Consider the following 21,942-nt stretch of genomic DNA (forward strand, 5'->3'; position numbering starts at 1 on the left):
AGACATAAGAATATAAAATATATTTTAACTAAAATATAAAAACCTAACACTAAAGTTTACAAGATAAATTTTATTTGATAACTGCTGAACATCGTGGTTCTGGAGCTAGCCGTACACAGAGCATAGTTGTTTGCTTGACATAAAAGGGTATTCCCCTACATATAGGTCTCCGCGGCGTGCGTGTGACGTGCCCAGCCAGCTGCTTGGTAGAGAAAGCATGGAGCTCACCCAAGTGCAAGATGCAATGGTTGAGTGAATTCAGGGATCATCTTAATTCCATGGTTTGTTACCTAAACACCACATGATGGTGAATATGCCTGTTAAAGTCTCAATGATACGATCCCTTAATGTACCATGTTGTTGCTAGGAGGCATTAAAAGGAGGAGGGATCTAGCCTAGTTTCGGTTGGCAAGAGTTACGGCCCTGTCCACCCCCCTCTCACTCCGTCTACAATAAATAAATAAAACCATTAAAAAAACAATAGGCGGCCGCTACGTAAGCCTGCGCTGTATTTTGTGACAAGACATTATTTGCGGGGTTTTCCCCATAAAAATTGGTTCCCACACTAACGCAAGTACACAGTAGGCCTAATTTGACCAATCACGAGGAAGTACAAACTCGAACAGTCCCCAGCTATTCCGATCAATTCTATCATCCAGACGTACGGTAGTTGAAAAGTCGACCGTGCTTCATCTACCAATCTGGTATATTTTTATACCTCATGACGACGTGGGGTTCCCCTCCCGCGGCCCAACCAACCTTTGACACGTACGTACATGGAGAATTGTCACGCTTGAATGGAGCAGGTACTTTTTAACAGCAGCAGTTTGTTTGTAACTAAACATTAATAAGTATATTAAATATGATTATTATTTTGAGCTTGTACAATTCATATAACATATAATGATATGCTAGACTATATATATGGGCCCGCTAGTACTACTACTACTAGTAGTAGTAGTAGGCCTACTACTACTACTAGCTAGCTAGCTAGCTAGCTAGGTAGGCCTGTAAACTTCTCTATCCAGCTAGCTTATTTAGATAGCTAGGCCTAGGCCTAAAGAGTATAGGCCTAGGTCAAAGAGCGGAGGCTAGTAATGATATTAGATTAGACTAGTTTTTGCATTTTAAAATTAATCTTTACTTACTATATACTAAAAAATTTACACATATTTTCATTTGTATATTTTATATTTAAAAATGAATTTTATGAATAAAAATGTTATGCGCGATTTGAACGATTTGCGCAATTTGAAATTGCGCAAAAAAAATCCTTGCGCAATTTGAATTGAAACATGTGTTTCAAATTGCGCAAGCAACGTATTAAATTGCGCAAGTAATCTGCAAACTGCGCAAGGTTTTTCGACAGATTGTGAAATCATGCACACCCATATTTATATAGTAATTTCTAAGAATGATTCAAAATTAAAGATAAATATCGCATTTCCTTATTTTAGTAGTGCAAATATTGTTATAAGTTAGCATACCGTCGAAGAACCGACGAAGGAAAACGAAGCGGTGGTGTTCCACCAGGCGGGCGCGGCGCGGGCGGCCGGCTATACTACTCTAGCCTAGCTAGGGTCTGGACTACTGATACTGACTAGGTTACATGCCCTAGCTTAAACTAATATTAAAAACTTAATTTTTACATTTATTTTGATTTATTTCAAGTTACAGTGATAATATTATTTAATTGTAATAATAAATGTTATGTATTTATTATACACATGTTATCTTCGCATTTATTATGTTTTATTTTGAGTTATTTAGTTTCCAATAAATTATTATAATACCGATTGTAGTTCGTTTTCAAATTGCGCAAAGGTGTCATATTGCGCAAGAACTATCTTGCGCAATTTACAAATTGTGCAGCGCAATTTAAAATTGCGCAAAGATTTTCTTGCGCAATTTGAAATTGCGCAAGTTGATTGCGCAATTTGAAATTGCGCAAAAAAATCCTTGCGCAATTTTAAATTGCGCAAGAATTCTTTGCGCAATTTCAAATTGCGCAAGGATTTTTTGGCGCAATTTCAAATTGCGCAAATCGTTCAAATCGCGCATAACAAAAATACTGTAAGATGAGGGCGTATCAATTTGATCTCTGGTGCGCGTGCGTACAACTGAGGACTAGTGCTGTTCCGCCGTACCACGCCGAGAATGTTAAAGAGTCGCTATCCAATCGAGTTTGAACAATACCATGAAAGCCCCAGTGGTCTAATGGTTAGGACATCTGCATATCAAGCAGGCGGTCCGAGTTCGAGTCTCGGTTGGGGCGACTTTTTCTCATTCTCACAGATTTCCTTATCTTTATCGTTTCAAATTAATTAATTAAATTTCAGTATATCACCGGGCGGTTTAGAATTAATGTTCTTTGCCTGATTTGTTTATATATTTTATATTTTATATATTTAAAAAAAGGAGATAAAAGAATGAATTGTTTAAAGAAGAGCCAGAGTGCATCATGGGATGCATTATTACAACACGTTTCTGAGGCTGTAGTGTTCCTTGATGATTTCAGTGCCGAGTGTCTTCATTGGTCTATTAGTGTCGACTCTGTTTTTAATGCAGGAGCAATCGCTATCAAAGATTTTAATGCATTTGAGGTGATACTATAATTTACACCACATCATCTTCTTTATTATAATCATCATTTGTCATGTGTCATCATCTTTATCATAATCATCATTTGTCATGTGTCATCAACTTTATCATAATCATTATTATCAATTTGTTATGCATCATCATCAATATCATTATTATTTATCTGATCATCTTCACTATATCATTGCTATATTACATTAGTATTTCATTGACATATCAATCAAAATGTTGAATTTAAATCTGTTAATTTATTCATCAAACATCTGACCAATTAGCTGAATACTAAGGCAAACATCTGACCAATTAGAGGAATACTAGGGCAAACATCTGACCAATCAAAGGAATACTAGGGCAAACATCTGACCAATTAGAGAATTTGAGAAATACTGATAGTCATCCATCAATTATTATTTTAGTGTGGAGAAAAAGGAGACACAAAAGCAGTGTTTGTGCTAAGCAGACAACTAAACAATGATGTTCAGGATACCATTTGTGACATTGTAGAGGCTAGTCAGTTTCACGACTGTACTGTCATTTGTACGAGCAAGCCAATTGTTAATCAACAAAATGCCGGCGAAAAAACAGTATTTAAGCAAATTCAGCAACGCATCGAGTACTATATGAAGTATAAGGTGAGATGAAAATTAATCTTGAAACATTTTTAGCATTTGAGTAATTTGTTAATAAAGTATAAACCTCAAACTTAATGTGACAAAAAATGTGATGGACACAATGACGATATCACTACCATATTTGGGCACATCACACTTTTTTTGTCAAACTAGTTTGATAGTGTAGACAGAGCTTAACCAGCTAAACAAAATTAAGACGATGTATTTTTGTTGCAGTATGCTCGATGTAGCGTATCTTTTCTACCATTGATTGACTTCAGTGTTTGTTCTAATCTGTTTATTGTACCAGCTTTTTCTAAACTTTTTCCGATGTTTACAACAGACTTGAGGAAGATTAAAGGTTTGTCCTCTAAGGTGAGTTAAAGCAGCGGCATAGGGTGGGTTGCGTTTGAGCGTTTAATATCTATTTTTGTTAGATTGTTAATATTAGTGCTCCCCCTCCTTTTTTTTAACATTCGGGATTGGTCAGTGAGTTCTATTTCCATCCATTCCACGCACAGGTAAAAAGAACTAAAATTAGCATTGTAACAGAAATTAGCCCTCTAATTTAAAAAAATGTAATTAATTAATATTCATAAATTTGTTTGTTAACAAAAACAGCAATAATAGAAGTCTTATTTTTAATTACTCCAGACTGGTGAACATAGTGATTCAGATGTTGATGTTTATTTTGAAATGTTACCACCTGAAATGCAGACAGAATATAAAGTATGTATCATGATTCTTTATAAGTCTAACTGATCTATCTTATTCTGATTTAATTGATCTATCTTATTCTGATTTAACTGATCTATCTTATTCTGATTTAACTGATCTATCTTATTCTGATTTAACTGATCTATCTTATTCTGATTTAACTGATCTATCTTATTCTGATTTAACTGATCAATCTTAACTGATTTAACTGATCAATCTTATTCTGATTTAACTGATCTATCTTATTTTGATTTAACTGATCTATCTTATTCTGACTTAAATGTTATGAGCTATTTACTACCAGATTAGATCCTGAAATGAAAGCACTCAGAAACTGAGTGAAGTACTTGGCAAAATATTTCAGAGAAAAATTTTCCAGAAAAAGGTAGCCATGTTTTGTAATTGTATACCTACAGTATTAACACCCAAACACTCAGGACAATAACTTAAAAATTGTAGGTGCTATTGTGCTAGCAATCAAACAAAGCAAGTATTATACTTGATAAAATCAAATACATTTTTTGTAGCATATGTATGATTTGAATTCTAAAGACTTCACCGCTAGTTATTTACTTGATTTTGTTGATGATCTATCCACCAACGTTTAATAAAATCGATACATTTTTTGTAGCATATGTATGATTTGAATGCTAAAGACTCACTGCCTACACCAAGGGTATGCTAGTTATTTGCTTGATTTTGTTGATGATCTCCCCACCAATGTTATCAATTGATCCATGAAGCCACCTCATGTAAATAAGTAAGCCTAATGTGTCCCAATAAACTTATTTTTTTACTATAAAAATTGCACTGCTAAACTATTTCAAAGTGTTTTCCTTTTTATTTTCAGTTGATGATTTCTTATCTTGATGATTTGTGTGAAAGATTGGAAATAAATGAAGACATCTACTGCATTGGAGCAACAAGTCAACAGATTGCCACACAACTAGCGGCATTGCCATCTGCTAAGCTAAGAAGAAAGGTATGTACTGTACTTCTTAAAATGCAAATGTTTATAAAACAAAACTACACATTTTAGGTGTACTCTTATGTTTATTTCTTAAATATATAATATAATTCTTCCATGATACAATCATATTGAGAATACTACTGTGTTTGTAAAATGTCTCTCTTTACACCTTAAGGCTCTGTCCACACTATCAAACTAGTTTATCAAAAAAAGTGTGATGTGCCCAAATATGGTGTACATTAAGTTTGATATTGTAGACAGATTATGATTATGACAATATTTATTTGCAGACCGCATCGAAGCGAGCATCATTAGTTGTGCTTGACAGAACACTGGATCTTGCAGGGCCAGTCAGTCACGCCTCTGAAACGATAGCTGATAAAATCTTTGAGTTTCTAACCAGATTAAAAGGTCATACGACAGATGTTTCAATCGACATGTCCATGCTGTGTTCAAACGAAAGGTAACATTATATTATTATTAGGAATCACTTTACAATATTTTATGTTCATCCATAAATTCATTGAGTTAATTAAAGTATTTTAAGGTTTAACAGACTACTGTAGTAGTGACTTTCAAAATTTAACAGTGTAGTCAAGGTTTCAACAGTACAGTTTTGATTTCATTGTTCTTGTATTTAAGCTGTAGTTTTTTTCTGTTCTTTCTTTTAGTAATAATAAACGATCAGTGTTGAGTCCTGGTTGTTTGGCACAGCCTGAAGACAACACCTGTTGTGATGTACTTAACACACTAATAATGAGCAAAACAAAGGTAACCATTTAAACACTTATTAAGACACATATTGAACACAACAAACTTGTAATAACAGTGTCCTCTGAATAGTGTTTAACCATAGTGTTAAAACATGTATTTCCCCCGTTTTTTTATTATAAGGAAGTGTCCCTTTAATATAAGGGTTTGCCCTGAATAGTGATGTCCCATTAATAGGGGTATCCCATTATTAATAGGGGTGTCCCATTATTAATAGGGATGTCCCATTAATAATGATGTCCCATTATTAGGGGTGTCCCATTAATAGTGATGTCCCATTAATAAGGGTGTTCCATTAATAGGGGTGTCCCATTAATAATAGGGGTGTCCCATTAATAATATACTGTATAATCATTTACAATGTATTATAGGTTTGAGTAATAATTGATCGTAGTGTTGCAGTAATTGTTTCTTCTTGATTAACAAATTTGATTTCTTTCAGGAGAGTTTGATGGAAGTGAATCGGCAAATAGTTGATGTAATAGCGAAGGAAAAGATAAATCCACAGGTTTCAATGAAGATGGGTAGAGGAGTGGACCTGCTTAAGTCGCATTTAGAGTTGTTTAAGTAAGAATGAATGATTTAGTGATATTTTATGACAACACATTGGACATTCTAATAACAATTAGGTTATGCTCGGAGAGGTTGAATTGAAAATTAGTTAGTTATTAGTTAGTAATTTTAAAAAAAGGGATTGTTTTAACAACATTTAAACTAAATATTAATTAATAATAATAAAAGATTTATACAGCGCACATATCCAAGTGCTCAAGGCGCTTGTGAATGATACATATTTTGTCTGTATTTCTTCAAAGTATTTTGCTCCTGTTTTTAATGGATAATGAAATCATATTTATATTGTGTTACAAAAATCAACCGTTAGTGTTACAAATACATCAACTTTAATCACCTCTAGGGCTTCAAACAGTGCTTATTCATAAAGGCCATGTGAGTGAGTGGAACCGTAATTACGTAGCCTTAACATCGGCAAGGGTTCTAGGCTTACTTGCTCCTAGTTCTGGTGGTAGAACGAGTCTTCTCAGATAAGGACTATAAACGGTAGCTCCAGTGTACACATCTAGCTCATGTGCACTTTAAAGAACCTAGTACATCTTTCGAGACGAGTAGGGATTAATCTGGTGTACTAGTGCATAACAGCCACTGATCATAATCTGGGAGACCAGTCTTTGACTGACGAGGTTACCCAGTGTAAATAAACAATAACAAACCATTCACTTATCCTTGCAGTGTTAAAAAGTTCAGCAAGGCGTTTGAGCAAAACTGTGGATTGTTACAATTAAGTGTGGCTTGTCTGCAGTCATTACAACAACAGCAGTCGTTTGACAAGTACAAATTGTTAGAAAAGATGATTTTACAGGCAAAAAGCGGATCAACTTCACCAAGCTCATGTTTAATAGATTCTTACAAAGACAATGCCGCTGAAAAAACAAGGTACAGTAGAGGCTTTCATAAGTTTTTAGGCCATCTTGATCCAACAATTCAATTCAATACTTGATTCTGTCCAACATACATGAAATACATACATATGCAGGCCCGTATGCAACATTTATAATGGGGGGGTGCGAGCGAAGCGAGCCACAATGGCTGGGGGCCAGGGGGCCACCAAGGGCCCCCTGCCAGGGTCGAGGGGGCGAAGGCCCCGGCAAAATTTGCGTTATTTGACGTTCTAAAGACTGATTTAAGACTCTTTGTTGTGGCTTGGGCTAGTTGAACGATGGACACCAGAAACTATAACGCTTTCATGAGGTTTTTAAAGGCCAACTCGGACAGCGTCGTCCGTCCTTCCCATGCTTGGGCGCCGTATTCGATAGTTTCTGTATTTCCACCAGACACGTCTTTACCTCCGGTTGTCTGCTGTATTTCCAGCAAATACTTTACCGTGTACCGCGTACCATGAAGCGCTAAGCTATTGCTTGTCGTCACATGATCGACTGCGCATGTTTTACATCGAGTTTGTAGTCAGTTCAGATTCCGTAATTTCATTACCGGTATTTTTTCATTTTATATTAACATATTTTTGTTTGTATACCATTGATAATGTGAATTTTGTATATATATAATGATATTGTCTTTAGTTAAACAAGACAAGAAAAAATACCAACCAAGGAAATAGTGGACCTTTTGGGACTTTGGGGGGGGGGGGGTGCGTCTGCACCCAACGCACCCCCCCCCCCCCCTGGATACGGGCCTGATATGTAATATTGATTGGTTCCAGTGTTAATAAATAATTATATATACAATAACAAATTACAAATACAAAATTGGCCATTCAAACTATGATCACACATTACTGGCCCATGAGCAGTTTTTTTCTCATCAGCCATTAGGGCTCTTAATGACCAACGGGAAAAAACTGTTAATTATAGTTCAATCCGGACTAGATTAACTTGTTTCATTTTATTTTTCATTTCACTTATTTATTTGACCAAAAAAAAACAATAATAAAAACAGGTCAGGAAAAACAAAAGTGATCTAGGCCACTATGACTCAACGAGTCAGTAATTCCTATATGTGTGGAACATTACTTAAAACTAATAGTAAAACTAAAACTCGGTATATTTATAATTCTTGAATAATCATTATGTACCAACTTTTGTAACAACTGTGCACGACCTTTCTCCTCCTGTGACAAATAAAACCAAAAAAAAAAAAAGGTAAATGAAGAAATACTATAAGATGAGGAAAAATTATGGAAACTTGTATTATCATGTTAATAGATTATATTGGTGATTACTTATTGCAGAAAACACCATAGTAATTTCTTTTTAATTTCTTCGGATTGTTGGAGATAATAAAGTTTTCTTCTGTCTTATGGCTTAATTATTTGAAAAGAATTTAACAATTTATTACTTTCTTCTAGCGAAGATGCAGAAGAAATGTTAAGGAGTTTAGTTTATCTGTACTCTTTGCACGGAACAATTTCAAGAGAAGATGAAGATGAACTGAAAGAACTTCTTACTGATTACGCAGCATCAAATAATGAACAAATGCAGTCTTATTTTGGTGATTATTTTCTTTAATTTGTTAAATAAACATCATATTTTATGTTTAGGTTTATAATAAGGCAATAATTGTGTATGGTTACAAAAAAAGCTTGCTAATAATGGCATAAACAGGTTAAAGAGTAAATAAAGTGTAGTTACTGCAGTAAATGCAGTAGAATAAATTTGATATGGTAAATGTATATACAGTCAATTTATTGGGCTATCCCACAATTATCTCCATTTTTTTTTAGTCCATTTTATGTTGTATGAACAATTGCATAACAGACAACAATATTTTCTCTAATCAGTGTTTTAATATAATATATTTTACAGATTCAAAACGAGGTATTGATGCCATTTTTGAACAGTTAAATGATATTGGAATGGCAAGAGAACACTTAAAGCAATTTAGGTAAGTTGCTTGGAGTGAACTTAGTGTTTAACATGCTTGCTTACCTATTCCAGGGCTCCTATGCTCTATCTACACTTCATGTGAATCTGTCTACACTATCAAACTTTATGTGACGAAAAAATGTGATGTGCCCATATATGAACATGATGATGTCATATCTAGTTTGATAGTGTAGACAGGGCTTTAGGCAAATCATGTGGCATTTTGTTTCCAACATCTCTTAAGCCAGTTAACTTTGGGCTGGTGACCGTTTTTAACAATCACACTTCAATAAAGGTATTTCCCACCTAATTCAATAAATATTTACTTAAGTGGTATTAATTTATACAGGAGAATTTTTAAATTCTAAGGCCTAAGCATCAATAACAAATACTTTTTTACCCAAATAATGGTTTATTTCAGAGATATAGTTGTTGATGGAAATGATGTATTTCCGTGTACGTACAAGTCTTTCATACAGCACTTGCTGGAGCAGATTGTAGACTCCTCTAAACCTGAATTGACTGACTTACAACATAGATCTACTGGTCTTCGTGATCGACTTAAAACTAGTTTCAGGTTAGTGCATTATTTTGATTCCAATTTATTTTTGTCTGATAAAATCCTTAATTTTTTATCTAATTCTTTCTCATTTTACAACCGTTTTAAATACAATGACAAGATAAAGACACATTGATTCAGACCAAAAATACTCAAAAAATAAACAGGTTGAAATACTGATACATTTAATCCAGTACTGTGTAGATCATGAAACTACCAGCAGTCTAATGGGAAGGTATCAGCATTTCAAGCAGATGCCTTTTGCAGCCCAAGCAGATGCCTTCTGCAGCCCAAGCTGATGCCTTCTGCAGCCCAAGCAGATGCCTTCTGCAGCCAGAGAAGATGCCTTCTGCAGCCCAAGCAGATGCCTTCTGCAGCCCAAGCAGATGCCTTCTGCAGCCCAAGCAGATGCCTTCTGCAGCCCAAGATTCAATTTAAGATAACTGCCACAAACAATGTAATTTATGTTCCTTTTTTAATAGAATGTTCATGAACGTGAGTAAACCACGGCCCAGTGATCATCCACTTTTAATTGTCTTCGTCATTGGTGGAGTGACGTGTTCCGAAGTGAAAGCTGTCAATGAAATTTCAAATAAATCAAATCAAGAGGTATGAGATAAAAACAATTTTAAAACATTTTCTGAAAAATTAATAACAATAATATTGCATTGGAAATTGTAGCTATTTACAGTCAACATCTTTCAGATCTTATCTTTTAATCAACAAACAATCCAAATTTTTAATTTTTTATTTGTTTTTGTCATTTTTTTGCAGATTCTCCTTGGTAGTACGTCTTTTCTTAAACCAAGCGACATCGTTGATAAGGTTTTCAGCAACAATTCTAATAATTTTATTTTATAAATTTAATTTTTTTAATTAATTTCTTATAGAATTTTAATTTAAATATATATTTTATTTTAATAATTGCTCTTTTGCTTTTAGAGTCAAAAATATAATTTTAATAGATTTATTCAAATTATTTAATCATGGAGTAAAGAATAAGAGGAGGCGCAACACAGGAATGAAATAAAGATGCTCTAACTGATATAAAGATTTTGGTACACCACATACACATATATGCTTTAACTTATGGCACAGAAATAAATTTCTATTAAATTAATGTTGGTAAAAAATAAAGAAAGTTTCACCTGAATAAGTACTGATATGTAATACTGGTTATCATTTAGTGTTGTTTTCACATTCAAAATGTCCACTTGATCAAATCACATTTGAGAGTGCTAGTAAGTTTGGATACCAATTACTTGCATTGATAGATTCAGACCTACACTTACCCCAAGTCTGTAGTTATTGTATTTTTTATGTTTAGTCCACCAGTCAGAAACTACTATGTTTCGAGCTCAAGTATTATACGTATGAAACGCCATGTGTGCCAAAATATTTATCTTTTCAAAAATATTAAATGAAAATGCAGTCTAGACTAAAACAGACCAGGCAACATTCAGAAACAAGCACAAATTGTAAAAGAAAAAATGATAGTTCTCATTATGGTGTCATGTATAAGGAAACAAGAACAGCTGTGGGATATTTTTGTAAGTACACATAATATGATCTAACATTTAAAATCTGTATTATATATATATATATATACAAATAATGAATGTTTATAAGTTGGATGGTGAGAATATTTAATAAGTTTTCTCAACTCAATGAATACAAAACATTCATTATTTAACCTACTTTTATTCAATTATCCATCAAATCATTGAAGAATTCTAGGCCGAAGCTAGATTCTCAAAAGAGCATGTTCATTATCACCATTAGATATCACTTTTTCGTTAGATAGGGCTAATTCCAAATGACACGTGATGCGTAATTGACCAATCAAATTGCAAGAATACAATCAGGTGTGTTATGTTATAACCTTGTAGGTGAATTAGATTAGCGAAAGCTATTTTGTTTGCTCCAATTTGCTATTGGTGAATAAAGAATGAATATAGAAGATGGTACATGATTGGTTTAGAAAAATATTTGACTTTTAGCTGGTATCAGGGCTATGGGTATCTAGCTATTTTGATTGCACAGCGTCATACATAGTACAGTATTGTTGACAATTGTCATTGTATTATAGCTTCGTCCTTGTATCCCTCATTCTACCTATAGCCAGGGACTGGTATAAGTGTCTACATTTTAGTTAATTATTACCTAGCCCGTACTATTTCATCGCTATACAGCTAGCCTGCTTATTTTTACAAATTTAATTTGCAGGTATCATTGAAGGGATTCAAGATACTATTGACCTAAGGAAAGCTGACCACAGGATCATCAAATATAAACGTGGAAGTGTTGCAATATTGTACTTTATTTTGGTTTGTGAGGGTGCGGTCATTAAGTTTTATTTACCAGGGCTGAGCATATTCGATCATGTAAGTTAAACCTGCAAATAGGAGATTCCAATTAATTAAAACAGATTGGCAAACCTTAATGGAGCTTTTTGATTAAGTAAACTTACGAACTGTATATTGTCAAAAGTTTTGTCCCTTAAACATTTTTTTTTTATTTGCCATTTTAATGTCACATAATAGTTATTCACTTTGACAAAAACTGGATCGAGAAAAAAAATATTTACTTGAAAAAATGTAATTTAAAGCAAAAAAATAGTCAAATTAGGTGCCAGCCAATGGGTTTTTGGTTGAATTTAACCGTTTATTTTGTCATTTTATAAGTAAAAACATTATTTTTTCGGGGTTTTTTTTTTCTACGGAAGTAAAACTACAAAATAGCCTATTCAAAATCTGATCTTCAATTTTCATGTTTTTGGGGGACAATACATTTTTTTTTTTTTTACTTGATTTACTTGATGTTGAGACTTATAAAGCCGAAGCTTGTGTGTCCCTCGACGTGTTTCTATATATTATCTTGTCTACTATAGGGGCAAACTTGCAGAAAGAAGTAGACAAGTGTTTTTCCAGCCTTGACTGGTTGATTGAGTCAGATTCTATGACGGTTGACGGTAATTTGTTCCAGACATTGCATATGTTTTGAGTAAAGAACTTTTGTCTAATTCGTAGATGAGATATGTCTTTATTCATTTTCCATTTATGGCCTCTAGTTCTGGACTCTCCTACAAAAGTGAACAGATTTCTGGCATTTATATTATCAAAATGACTACAAATCTTAAAAACCTGGATTAGAGCAGATCTCAACCTTCTGAAATAAAGAGTAGGTAGTTGTAGTTGTTTCAATCTATCCTGATAAGTATCTCTTCTAATGCCTGGCACCAAACGGGTTGCTCTCTGTTGCACTTTTTCAAGCTTGTCTGACTCTTTGTGATATATATGTTGCCAAACAGGACTGCAATACTCGATTGATGTCCTGATTATGGTTTTATACAGCTGCATGAAAGAATAGTTACCCAGATAATGAAACGTTCGTTTTATCATTCCTAATTTTCTGTTTGCCATAGAAGCCTTCTGTGCAACATGTAATCCAAAGGACAATTTATTATCAAGTATGATTCTCAAATCTGTTATTGATTCCACTGATTGAATTGGAATTCTTCTTTGATCAGTACCCATATGATAGATAACTTTCCTATTCCTTCTTCCAAAATGCATAATTTTACATTTCATTAAGTTGAAAGGAAGTTGCCATTTCTCAGACCATTCAAATAATTTATTCAGATCATCCTGTAATCCATTTGATTCTTCCACACTGTTCACCAAATTGAACATTTTGGTATCATCTGCAAAAATTTTTACTTTAGAACTAACTCCATCAGGGATATCATTAATAAATATATTGAACAGTGCAGGACCAAGTACACTGCTCTGTGGGACTCCACTACTAACTCGCAGGCTTCCTGAATGAACTCCATTTAACACCACTTGTTGTGACCGTCCAGAAATAAATGCTCTAATCCAGTTTAATAAATCCAATGCCATAGTCCTGTAATTTGTTTAACAGTCTTTCATGTGGTACACTGTCAAACGCTTTTTTGAAATCTAGAAAGATGCAATCAAAACATTGACCCTCTTCAAACCATTTGGTCCATTGTTCTAAAACTTCAATCATCAAGGTGGTACATGAACGACCTGATCTAAAACCATGTTGATGAGTAGAAAAAAGGTGATTGACTTCCATATGATTCATCAAGGCATTTCTTACAAACGTCTCCATGGTCTTGCATATTATAGATGTAAGGCTGACTGGTCTGTAATTTAGGGGATCTGATTTTTTACCCTTCTTAAAAATTGGCACTACTTTGGCTTGTTTCCACGAATTTGGTAGAACTCCATTATCCACTAATTTTGAAAACATATCTTGTAAAATAGGGCTAAGTTCACTACTTAGTTCTTTGAGCACTCTTGAATGTATTCCATCGGGTCCCGGAGACTTGCAGATATCCAGGCGCCGTAAATAAGATTCTATATCTGTTGTTGAGAATTTCACAGTAACCAGTTCGGGGCCAGAGAAGCGGGATGGTAAGTCAGGAATATTAAGAACATCCTCTAACGTAAAAACTGAAGCAAAGGCTTTATTGAACACTTTTGCTTTCCCGTAATCATCTGACACCATCTCACCTAGATTACTTTTCACACACGCAATATCTAGTCTCGATTTCGTTTTGCTTTGTACATATTTCCAAAAGTTCTTAGGGTTCACTTATTTATGTTTTAGATTGATTTCTTTTTTTAGCTCGATATTTACCCACTCCTTCCTATTTAATGGTCTCTTTTTCCGTAATGGCACATATTTCTCAACACATATATTAATAGCTTTTTCAATCTTTTGAGATAACTCTTCACCCGTTGCGTCAAGACATTCCTCCTTGATATTAAAATTTGAAAACTCTTCTCTTATTTTATCGTAATTGGCTTTATAGTAATTCCTCATATATGGTGTTTCACGTTCCTTTATACCCTCTTTAATCTTCAGTTTAAATACAATTACAGCATGGTCGCTTTTGCCAATAGGAGGGAATAATTCCAGATCCAGAGTTTTCCCAGTCAATATTACCAAAGTTAAAATCTCCTACCACTATTGTGTTGTCTCTTGAAAGTTTATCTGCTTTTAAGAGCATTTCTCTTAAAAGTGTATTACTATCCTTACAACTGTTTGGGCTACGGTAAATACACCCAATTAAAGTGTTATCATTATTAATTTTAAGATCCACCCAGACTGCCTCTTTAAAGTTTCCAATAGATACTTCTGTAACAGGATCTACATCTTTAATATTTCTTCCCGTCTCTATAAAAATGTAATTATGTCAAGATGCTTTGGATCTAACATACTTTTAGGAGACAAGATTACGATAATTGATTAATATAATTCCTATATGCGCACAGCAAGCCAGACGAGTTAAATTTATCAATTTTTTTTTCAGAATGGGTACTGATGTAGAATTTAAAGATAAAGAAGCATTTCAGGCAGCATTGTCGGCCTTAAGATCTGACCAAGCTGAACATGCTCGGCAAAGCTGGGTTTTGATTGGCCACGTAGATAACAATCCAAGTGTGGTCAGTCTTGTTGATACTGATAATAGCTCCAAAGCTCAAATCAGTGATTTCGTTTCAAAGTTGTCCGATGACCAAGTTCAGTATGGAATGTTGCGATACTCTGTGACCCTCGATATGTCGGTAGATTTAAAATTTATCTATGTTAATTGGTAGGTACTTTAATTGGCCTAAAAGTTCTGCCTCCAATTTTTAAGCACAAAGTTTTAGTATTATACAACAAGTTTCAGTTTGTTTTAATTTTCTTTTTATTTTGGTATAGTTATATCTCATTGTCAATCTTTATGTGATGTGCCCATATATGGACATTATGATGTCATATCACTACTATATTTGGCCATATCACTACCATATTTGGGCACAAAAACAGTTTGAGAGTGTAGACAGAGCTTTAGATTATGAAAAATGATATTGTTTTATACATACATGAATGAATTTTTATCACAGGATTGGATCTAAAGTTCCGGCTTCTAAGAAGGGTCGTTTTAGTGTTGTCCATGGAAGTGTAAGAGACTTCTTTGGTAATGCTCATTGTAACATTACCACCAGTAGTCGTGATGACCTTACTTTGGATGCTATAACTCAAAAGGTATGACCATAGAGTTATTAGACAACTAGAGTGTCAACTCTCATAATCTGACCTCATAATGCAATGCATAGCTATTCATGCACTTTGTACTAATTATTCATGCAAAAATTAATTGTTTTTATAGTTTTGTTTTTTTTATCAAGAAATAATTACTTGGTTTCAATATTCTAAAGCTCTGTCTACACTATCAAACTTTATATGACAACAAATTGTGATGTGCCCATATATGGACATGATGATGTCATATCACTACTAGATTTAAGCATGTCACTACCGTATTTGGGCACATCACACTTTTTTTGTCAAACTAGTTTGATAGTGTAGACATAGCTTTATGTTTACTTCATAATCCAAATATGTTACTTTTTTTGGAACCAAAACAATGCAATTTTAATACCTTAAAAGCAAGTCACTGAATTTATTTGATAGAATCCAGATACAAAGCCCATTCTGGAAACACAATTTTGTTAAACTTTCAAAAAATAATTACTTATGATTTCCATTCTATTATTTTATTAAATTGTTTTTGTGCTATATATATATGAATAATATTGATCGAGTTCGAACAATACCATGAAAGCCCCAGTGGTCTAATGGTTAGGACATCTGCATATCAAGCAGGCGGTCCGAGTTCGAGTCTCGGTTGGGGCGACTTTTTCTCATTCTCACAGATTTCCTCATCTTTATTGTTTCAAATTAATTAATTAAATTTCAGTATATCACCGGGCGGTTTCGAATTAATGTTCATTGCCTAATGTGTTTATATGAATAATATTGATAAATAAAAAAGATGATTTTAAAATTAATTTTTATTTTGCTTGCCAGATAAAACAATTGAGGTGATCTGTCAATCAACTGAATCCACCAAGAGGTATGAGATGGTATATGCTTTTACAACATCACCTAATTTAGTATATATGTCATGCATATAATATTTAGTAATATGTAGGCTTTGTTCAGGATTTGAAATTGAGAAATCAATTACAAACTCCACACGTAAAAAAGATCCAATTTGAAAAGACTGATCTATCTACAAACAGCTTGAATTTTATGGTATTTAACATTTGTTGTGTTTTTATTTTGAAGTTTTTCAGCAACAATTCTAATAAATTTAGTCAAATAATGATGATTATAAATAATTCTAGATATATCCAAACTCATTATTCATTAATAAATGTACAGTATATATATAGGTTATAAATTATGCTTTTATACAAATATACTGGTTATTTCAACATCATTACCCAATCTCAATAGGTGTGCGTTCACATTAAAATAAAAGATGACATGATTGATTCAGTAGTGAAGTGTGATTTATTCATTTTATTTTATTGTGATAAGGAACACAACTATGTATAAACCATGCAAAATATTTTTATTTCCAATTCAAAAGAAGGAGAGAACAAAATATAAAAAATGTCACATATTATACAATTTAAAATACAGATGGTGCATATTAGTCGGGATAATATCATATGTATGTTTATAGCCATGGAGATCAATTTCTAAAACCAAAGTTTTCTTTGCTAAAACTTTCATGTGTTGACCACGCCCACTCCAAATCCCAATCAGCAGCCAATCTGTAGATGATAAGCGCCCTCTATGATTCTACCACAATCAACAAAAAATACATGCGGAAGTGAAGTGCGGTACTTTATTTTGGTTTGTCAGGGTGCGGTAATTTAAGTTCATGTGCTGGGCCTAGAAAATTAAATCATGTAAGTTATATCTAAAAAGATATCAATTGCCGATAATTAAAAAGTAATTGTCGAAAACAGAACTGGTAAAACTAATGAATAAGTAAACTAAGAACTACTAGGCCTATTATAATAAAACCATGCATTAACAAAACGATAGTCACTGCTAAATAAATTAGTGCTGTGTCGAGTCATGACAAGAGCCAAGAGATCCGTCAGGTGTGCGTGAATTAGCGAAGTAGGATATATAACCTCTTGTACATGTAGTAGGCTGTGATGTTGTATTATTATTAGTAAGGTTAAGTAAGCGACTCGGACATTATAGGTCCATGTTCCAACCATTTAATATCAAAGACATTAAAATTGTTATAATAAATCTTCATATCATCCATGAATTTTAATATCTATTTTTCAAATTGTAAAAATTATTATTCTGTATTATTTAAAGTAAGATAGAGTATACCTATTTTTGTGTGCTATTTATATTAAATTAATTAAATCAGAATCAATTCAATACATTTTTCAGAATTAAAATGAGTACTGCTGTAGACATTAAAGATAAAGAAGCATTTCAGGCAGCATTGTCATCCATAAGATCTGACCAAGCGGAACTCGCTCGGCAAAGCTGGGCTCTGATTGGCCACGTAGATAAAAATCCAAATGTGATTAGTCTCGTTGACACTGATAATAGCTCCCAGGCTCAAATCAGTGATTTCGTTTCAAAGTTGTCTGACGACCTTGTTTTGTATGGACTTTTGCGCCACTCAGTGACCGTCGATATGACGGTAGCTGTCAAATTTATCTATGTCCATTGGTAAGTAAAAGTTCTGCCTCAACCTCAAATTTCTCTTTTTATTTGAGGAATCTAATGACACTTTTGAAACAGTGGTACACTTCTTGAATGAAGGTGCGTCCAGAGTAAGTAAAATAAAAGTTAAAGAAAAACAAAAATTTAATAGGCCTATTTACAAGGAAACTTGAATTAATTATGTACAAATGTAAAAAAAAAATATATATATAATTTCTCATTTGTACACAACCAAGAAAAATGATTGACTATATTATCGTGATTTTTTTTCACAGGATAGGATCAAATGTTCCGGGTTCTAAAAAGGGTCGTTTTGGTGTTGTCCATGGAAGTGTAAGAGCCCAAATTGGTGATGCTCATCTCACTATTGAAACAAGTAGTCTTGATGATCTTAACTTGGAATTAATAACTAAACAGGTACATAGAGTTATTGTATTACGACTAGAGGGGGAGATAGAGTACTTATACCTCTATGGTATACACACATATCTAATTAACATATAAATATTATCATATACTGCTAAATGCTGTACTAATAATTCATTTACTTTACAAATAAACATTTTGGGAGATAATATTTATTTATAAAAAGGAGATTTTAAAAAGATTACATTTTTATTTTGCTTGTCAGTTAGAGGAAAGCAGTGGTGTCTACAATAAAGTTTTGGAAAATGCAAAACATGGATTACCAGAAAGAGGTTTCACACAGCATCAGGTGAAAGACACAAAGAAAACCGTACAAGCAATCGCTGTGCCAAGCGGCCCAGGTGTGAATGCAAATGAAGATTTAATGACATCTGTAAAAAATCTGCATAGTGATGATGATCCAACAACGTGGGTGGCTGCAGGATTTGACAATGGAGACGTTAAAAAACCGCTTGTTCTGTTGTCGGAAGGAACCGGAGATAGTGATGAGATTAAAAATGTTTTAGAAGATGACAAAGTTATTTATATTCTTTATAGGAAAACTGACGTTGTACATGAAGTGTCAACCGTTAAGTTTATCTTTATTGCGTGGTAAGTTAGAACAGCCGTAATAAAAAAGTTTGAATAACTTCAATTGTACACTTCGAGGGTGTACCATAATGCTCAACTCTCCCAATACTGGACACCTTTGGGCTATCCAAATATGTCTGGTTTTTCGTAATGTGTTTTTTTATGGTAAAAATGAGTTTGGGAACTTTTGGATCCCGAAAAAAATCTGGTATTTGGAGAGTTTGTGGTTTTCAGAGAGTCCGGTATTGGAAGAGTTGACTAGTTGATGTCAAACATAATTTTATTTTAACCCAAAAAATTAGGTAGACGCATAAAAAAACAATTACTGTACCAGAAATAAAAAATAAAGATGCTTGTGCTTTAAGGCTGATTCCAAAAAAGGAAAGATTAAGAATTTTGCCTAGAAAGGTTGAGAATAGAATAGATTGAGAGATCAATACCACATTATTTATTTATTGTAGGGTTGGAGAAAACGTAAAACCCACGATGAAAGGAAAAGTGTCGACCAAGAAGTCCGCAGTGGAAAAACTGTTTGTGCCACACCACGTATCAATGTTCATGTCAAGTATGGCTGAGTTATCAGAACACAGTATTGAGCGTGCAGTGAGTATTCAATTATTAATTAAAAGCTCTGTCAAACTAGTTTAACAAAAAAAAGTGTGATGTTCCCAAATATGGTGGTGGTGATATGCCAAAATATGGTAGGGATATTAATTAATCATGTCCGTATATGGGCACATCACATTTTTTTGATAGTGTAGACAGAGCTTAAGATTAAGCAATAACGTGTTACTGTTACCATAAATATTTTGACCTTTGACCTGATATATTGCTTCATTTGAAGCTAGATATTGATCTAATTTCTTTTCACAAACTAAAACTTTTTTTCCCCAAATTTATTTTGTATTTAAGACAGGACCACAATGTAAAACAGGTTTTCTTTTACCTGGTTGTGTAATCCTGGATAAATGTGTTGTTAAATAAAGAAAATTAATCATACAAAAATAAGTATTTAATGTATTGAATAAATAAATATGAAATTACCTTGAATAAACTGTATAGTATAAAGTGTATAGTTATTATTCATAATACAATATGAAATATTCATATTAGAACATGAATTATTCATATTAAAATATGAATTATTCATATTAGCACTTTACTTATTTAAATTAGTGTAATTAGAACATGTCATAAAAGTTTGTGATATTTATTTATTTTTTCAGATGAGTAACAGTGGATGAAATTCTGCCATTGACGTCACGGTTTAAAACATGCCATCAATCATATGTATTTGCAGACCTCATATTGGCGCATTTTGCCAAAGAGCTGATTAAGATAATATTCAAAAAATAATTCAAAATTAATATAGTATTTAATACATGGAAAAAGAGAAAGTATTATTGCAAGAGCAGACTGGAAGCCCCAGCATCGGAAGCTTTCTGGCACCAGTGGTCATATTCATTGTTCCTAGGCTAAGGAAAAGGCATTAAAAAAATTCCTTATCTGTAGTAAAACTCTGAATTTTGCCGCGGCCCAACAGCAGTAGGCTGTAACCACAAATTATATGGGTGATGGGAAAATTACAGGGAGATATTACAAGGAGATATTACAGGAAAATATTACAGAGAGATATTACAGGGAAATACAGTATTACAGGGAGATATTACAGGGAAATGTTACAGGGAAATATTACAGGGAGATATTACAGGGAGATATTACAAGAAGATATTACAGGAAAATATTACAAGGAGATATTACAGGGAGATATTAAATGGAAATATGTTTCAGATTAAAAACCCATACTTATAGGTGAAAGGTGTTGTTAGAAGTTAAAAATTATGATAGTAGTGTCAATTAACTAATAATATACTGTAGGCAAACCTTATATAGACTTATGCTTTACTGTTTTGACTAACGTTTTCTACACTAAATAATTTATGATTTTTATGAAGTTTTGTAGTTTTTTTTACACTATTTAAAACACAATAGAAGTGTATTATATATTATGTGTTTTTTTGTTGATGTTATATAAATGTGTTTACTTTATTAAGATATATAGAAATACAGTACTCTGTTATCTTTGAACAAATATCTAGTTTCCTATTCAGATCGAATGTATACTCTATGTTTTAGTTGTGTGTGTGGGGGGGGGGGGGGGTGGTTGGAAGAGGGGAGATTATGATGTTATGATCCACTCCACTGTGAGTGCACTCTTATGTTAATGCAGTTGCAATGGGTACTGTTTTATTGACTAAAGCTTGGTTCCCGCAAGGTTGCAATGCAATTGACCAATCACAAGCAATGGATTATCTGAATTGTTATTTGTTATTGGTCAACTAGCTCGCTTGCGTTGCATCATTTCGTAGCATTCTAATGGGAACCAATCATTAGTGTTGGTGTCCAACAAGGATCATTGTTCATGTATGCTTTCATGCTAAGCTGACAAACTTATCTTAAGAAGTATTACATGATGATATTTAAACATGTTGAAATAATAAAAATGGAATAATTAATATTTTATTAGTCTAGTTTATTTGATTACCGGTATATTCAAGATGGAAAATTAGTGGATAATTCTAAAATATCAATCAATTATGATAAATGTCATTTTTTAAGAAGAAAAGAGATAATTAAAACTTATATTGAAATAAAATATAGCAAAATAAAATCGATGAATACATAAATAATATAAATATAGAAATATTTAAAACTTCTAATTTTGAGCTAATTAATATATTTTGACCACAA

General features: G+C 33.2%; 3 protein-coding genes and 1 long non-coding RNA gene across 6 annotated transcripts; 3 read left to right on the plus strand and 1 right to left on the minus strand.

Moving 5' to 3' along the window:
* Positions 1 to 759: 759 nt before the first annotated feature.
* LOC140046252 (sec1 family domain-containing protein 2-like) lies at positions 760 to 11,076 on the plus strand. Of its 3 annotated transcripts, none has more exons than XM_072090825.1 (15): positions 760 to 806; positions 2,419 to 2,603; positions 3,018 to 3,233; positions 3,450 to 3,587; positions 3,867 to 3,941; positions 4,780 to 4,911; positions 5,190 to 5,362; positions 5,571 to 5,670; positions 6,113 to 6,237; positions 6,919 to 7,122; positions 8,552 to 8,694; positions 9,009 to 9,087; positions 9,490 to 9,645; positions 10,110 to 10,236; positions 10,402 to 11,076. In XM_072090825.1, the coding sequence occupies exons 2-15, from the start codon at positions 2,430 to 2,432 to the stop codon at positions 10,486 to 10,488; spliced, it is 1,929 nt and encodes a 642-aa protein (XP_071946926.1). In that variant the 5' UTR covers positions 760 to 806; positions 2,419 to 2,429; the 3' UTR covers positions 10,489 to 11,076. The 3 variants fall into 3 exon arrangements, with proteins under 3 accessions (XP_071946926.1, XP_071946924.1, XP_071946927.1); XM_072090823.1 differs by having other exon boundaries at positions 801 to 851; XM_072090826.1 differs by lacking the exon at positions 760 to 806 and adding an exon at positions 810 to 833.
* Positions 11,077 to 12,455: 1,379 nt separating this feature from the next.
* Positions 12,456 to 13,319, minus strand: LOC140047758 (uncharacterized). The gene has a single exon (XM_072092793.1). The coding sequence runs from the start codon at positions 13,317 to 13,319 to the stop codon at positions 12,456 to 12,458; it is 864 nt and encodes a 287-aa protein (XP_071948894.1).
* Positions 13,320 to 14,992: 1,673 nt separating this feature from the next.
* LOC140046253 (uncharacterized) lies at positions 14,993 to 16,862 on the plus strand. The gene is made up of 3 exons (XR_011844750.1): positions 14,993 to 15,253; positions 15,549 to 15,690; positions 16,516 to 16,862. It is a non-coding gene; the product is annotated as an uncharacterized lncRNA (long non-coding RNA).
* Positions 16,863 to 17,327: 465 nt separating this feature from the next.
* Positions 17,328 to 21,348, plus strand: LOC140046254 (uncharacterized). Its single transcript, XM_072090827.1, has 6 exons — positions 17,328 to 17,408; positions 17,914 to 18,201; positions 18,471 to 18,612; positions 18,827 to 19,212; positions 19,653 to 19,794; positions 20,418 to 21,348. Exons 2-6 carry the CDS (start codon positions 17,921 to 17,923, stop codon positions 20,433 to 20,435), a joined length of 969 nt encoding a protein of 322 aa, XP_071946928.1. The 5' UTR covers positions 17,328 to 17,408; positions 17,914 to 17,920; the 3' UTR covers positions 20,436 to 21,348.
* The last annotated feature ends 594 nt before the right edge of the window (positions 21,349 to 21,942 follow it).

This window comes from Antedon mediterranea, chromosome 4, assembly GCF_964355755.1.
Source record: "Antedon mediterranea chromosome 4, ecAntMedi1.1, whole genome shotgun sequence".
Taxonomy (NCBI): domain Eukaryota; kingdom Metazoa; phylum Echinodermata; class Crinoidea; order Comatulida; family Antedonidae; genus Antedon; species Antedon mediterranea.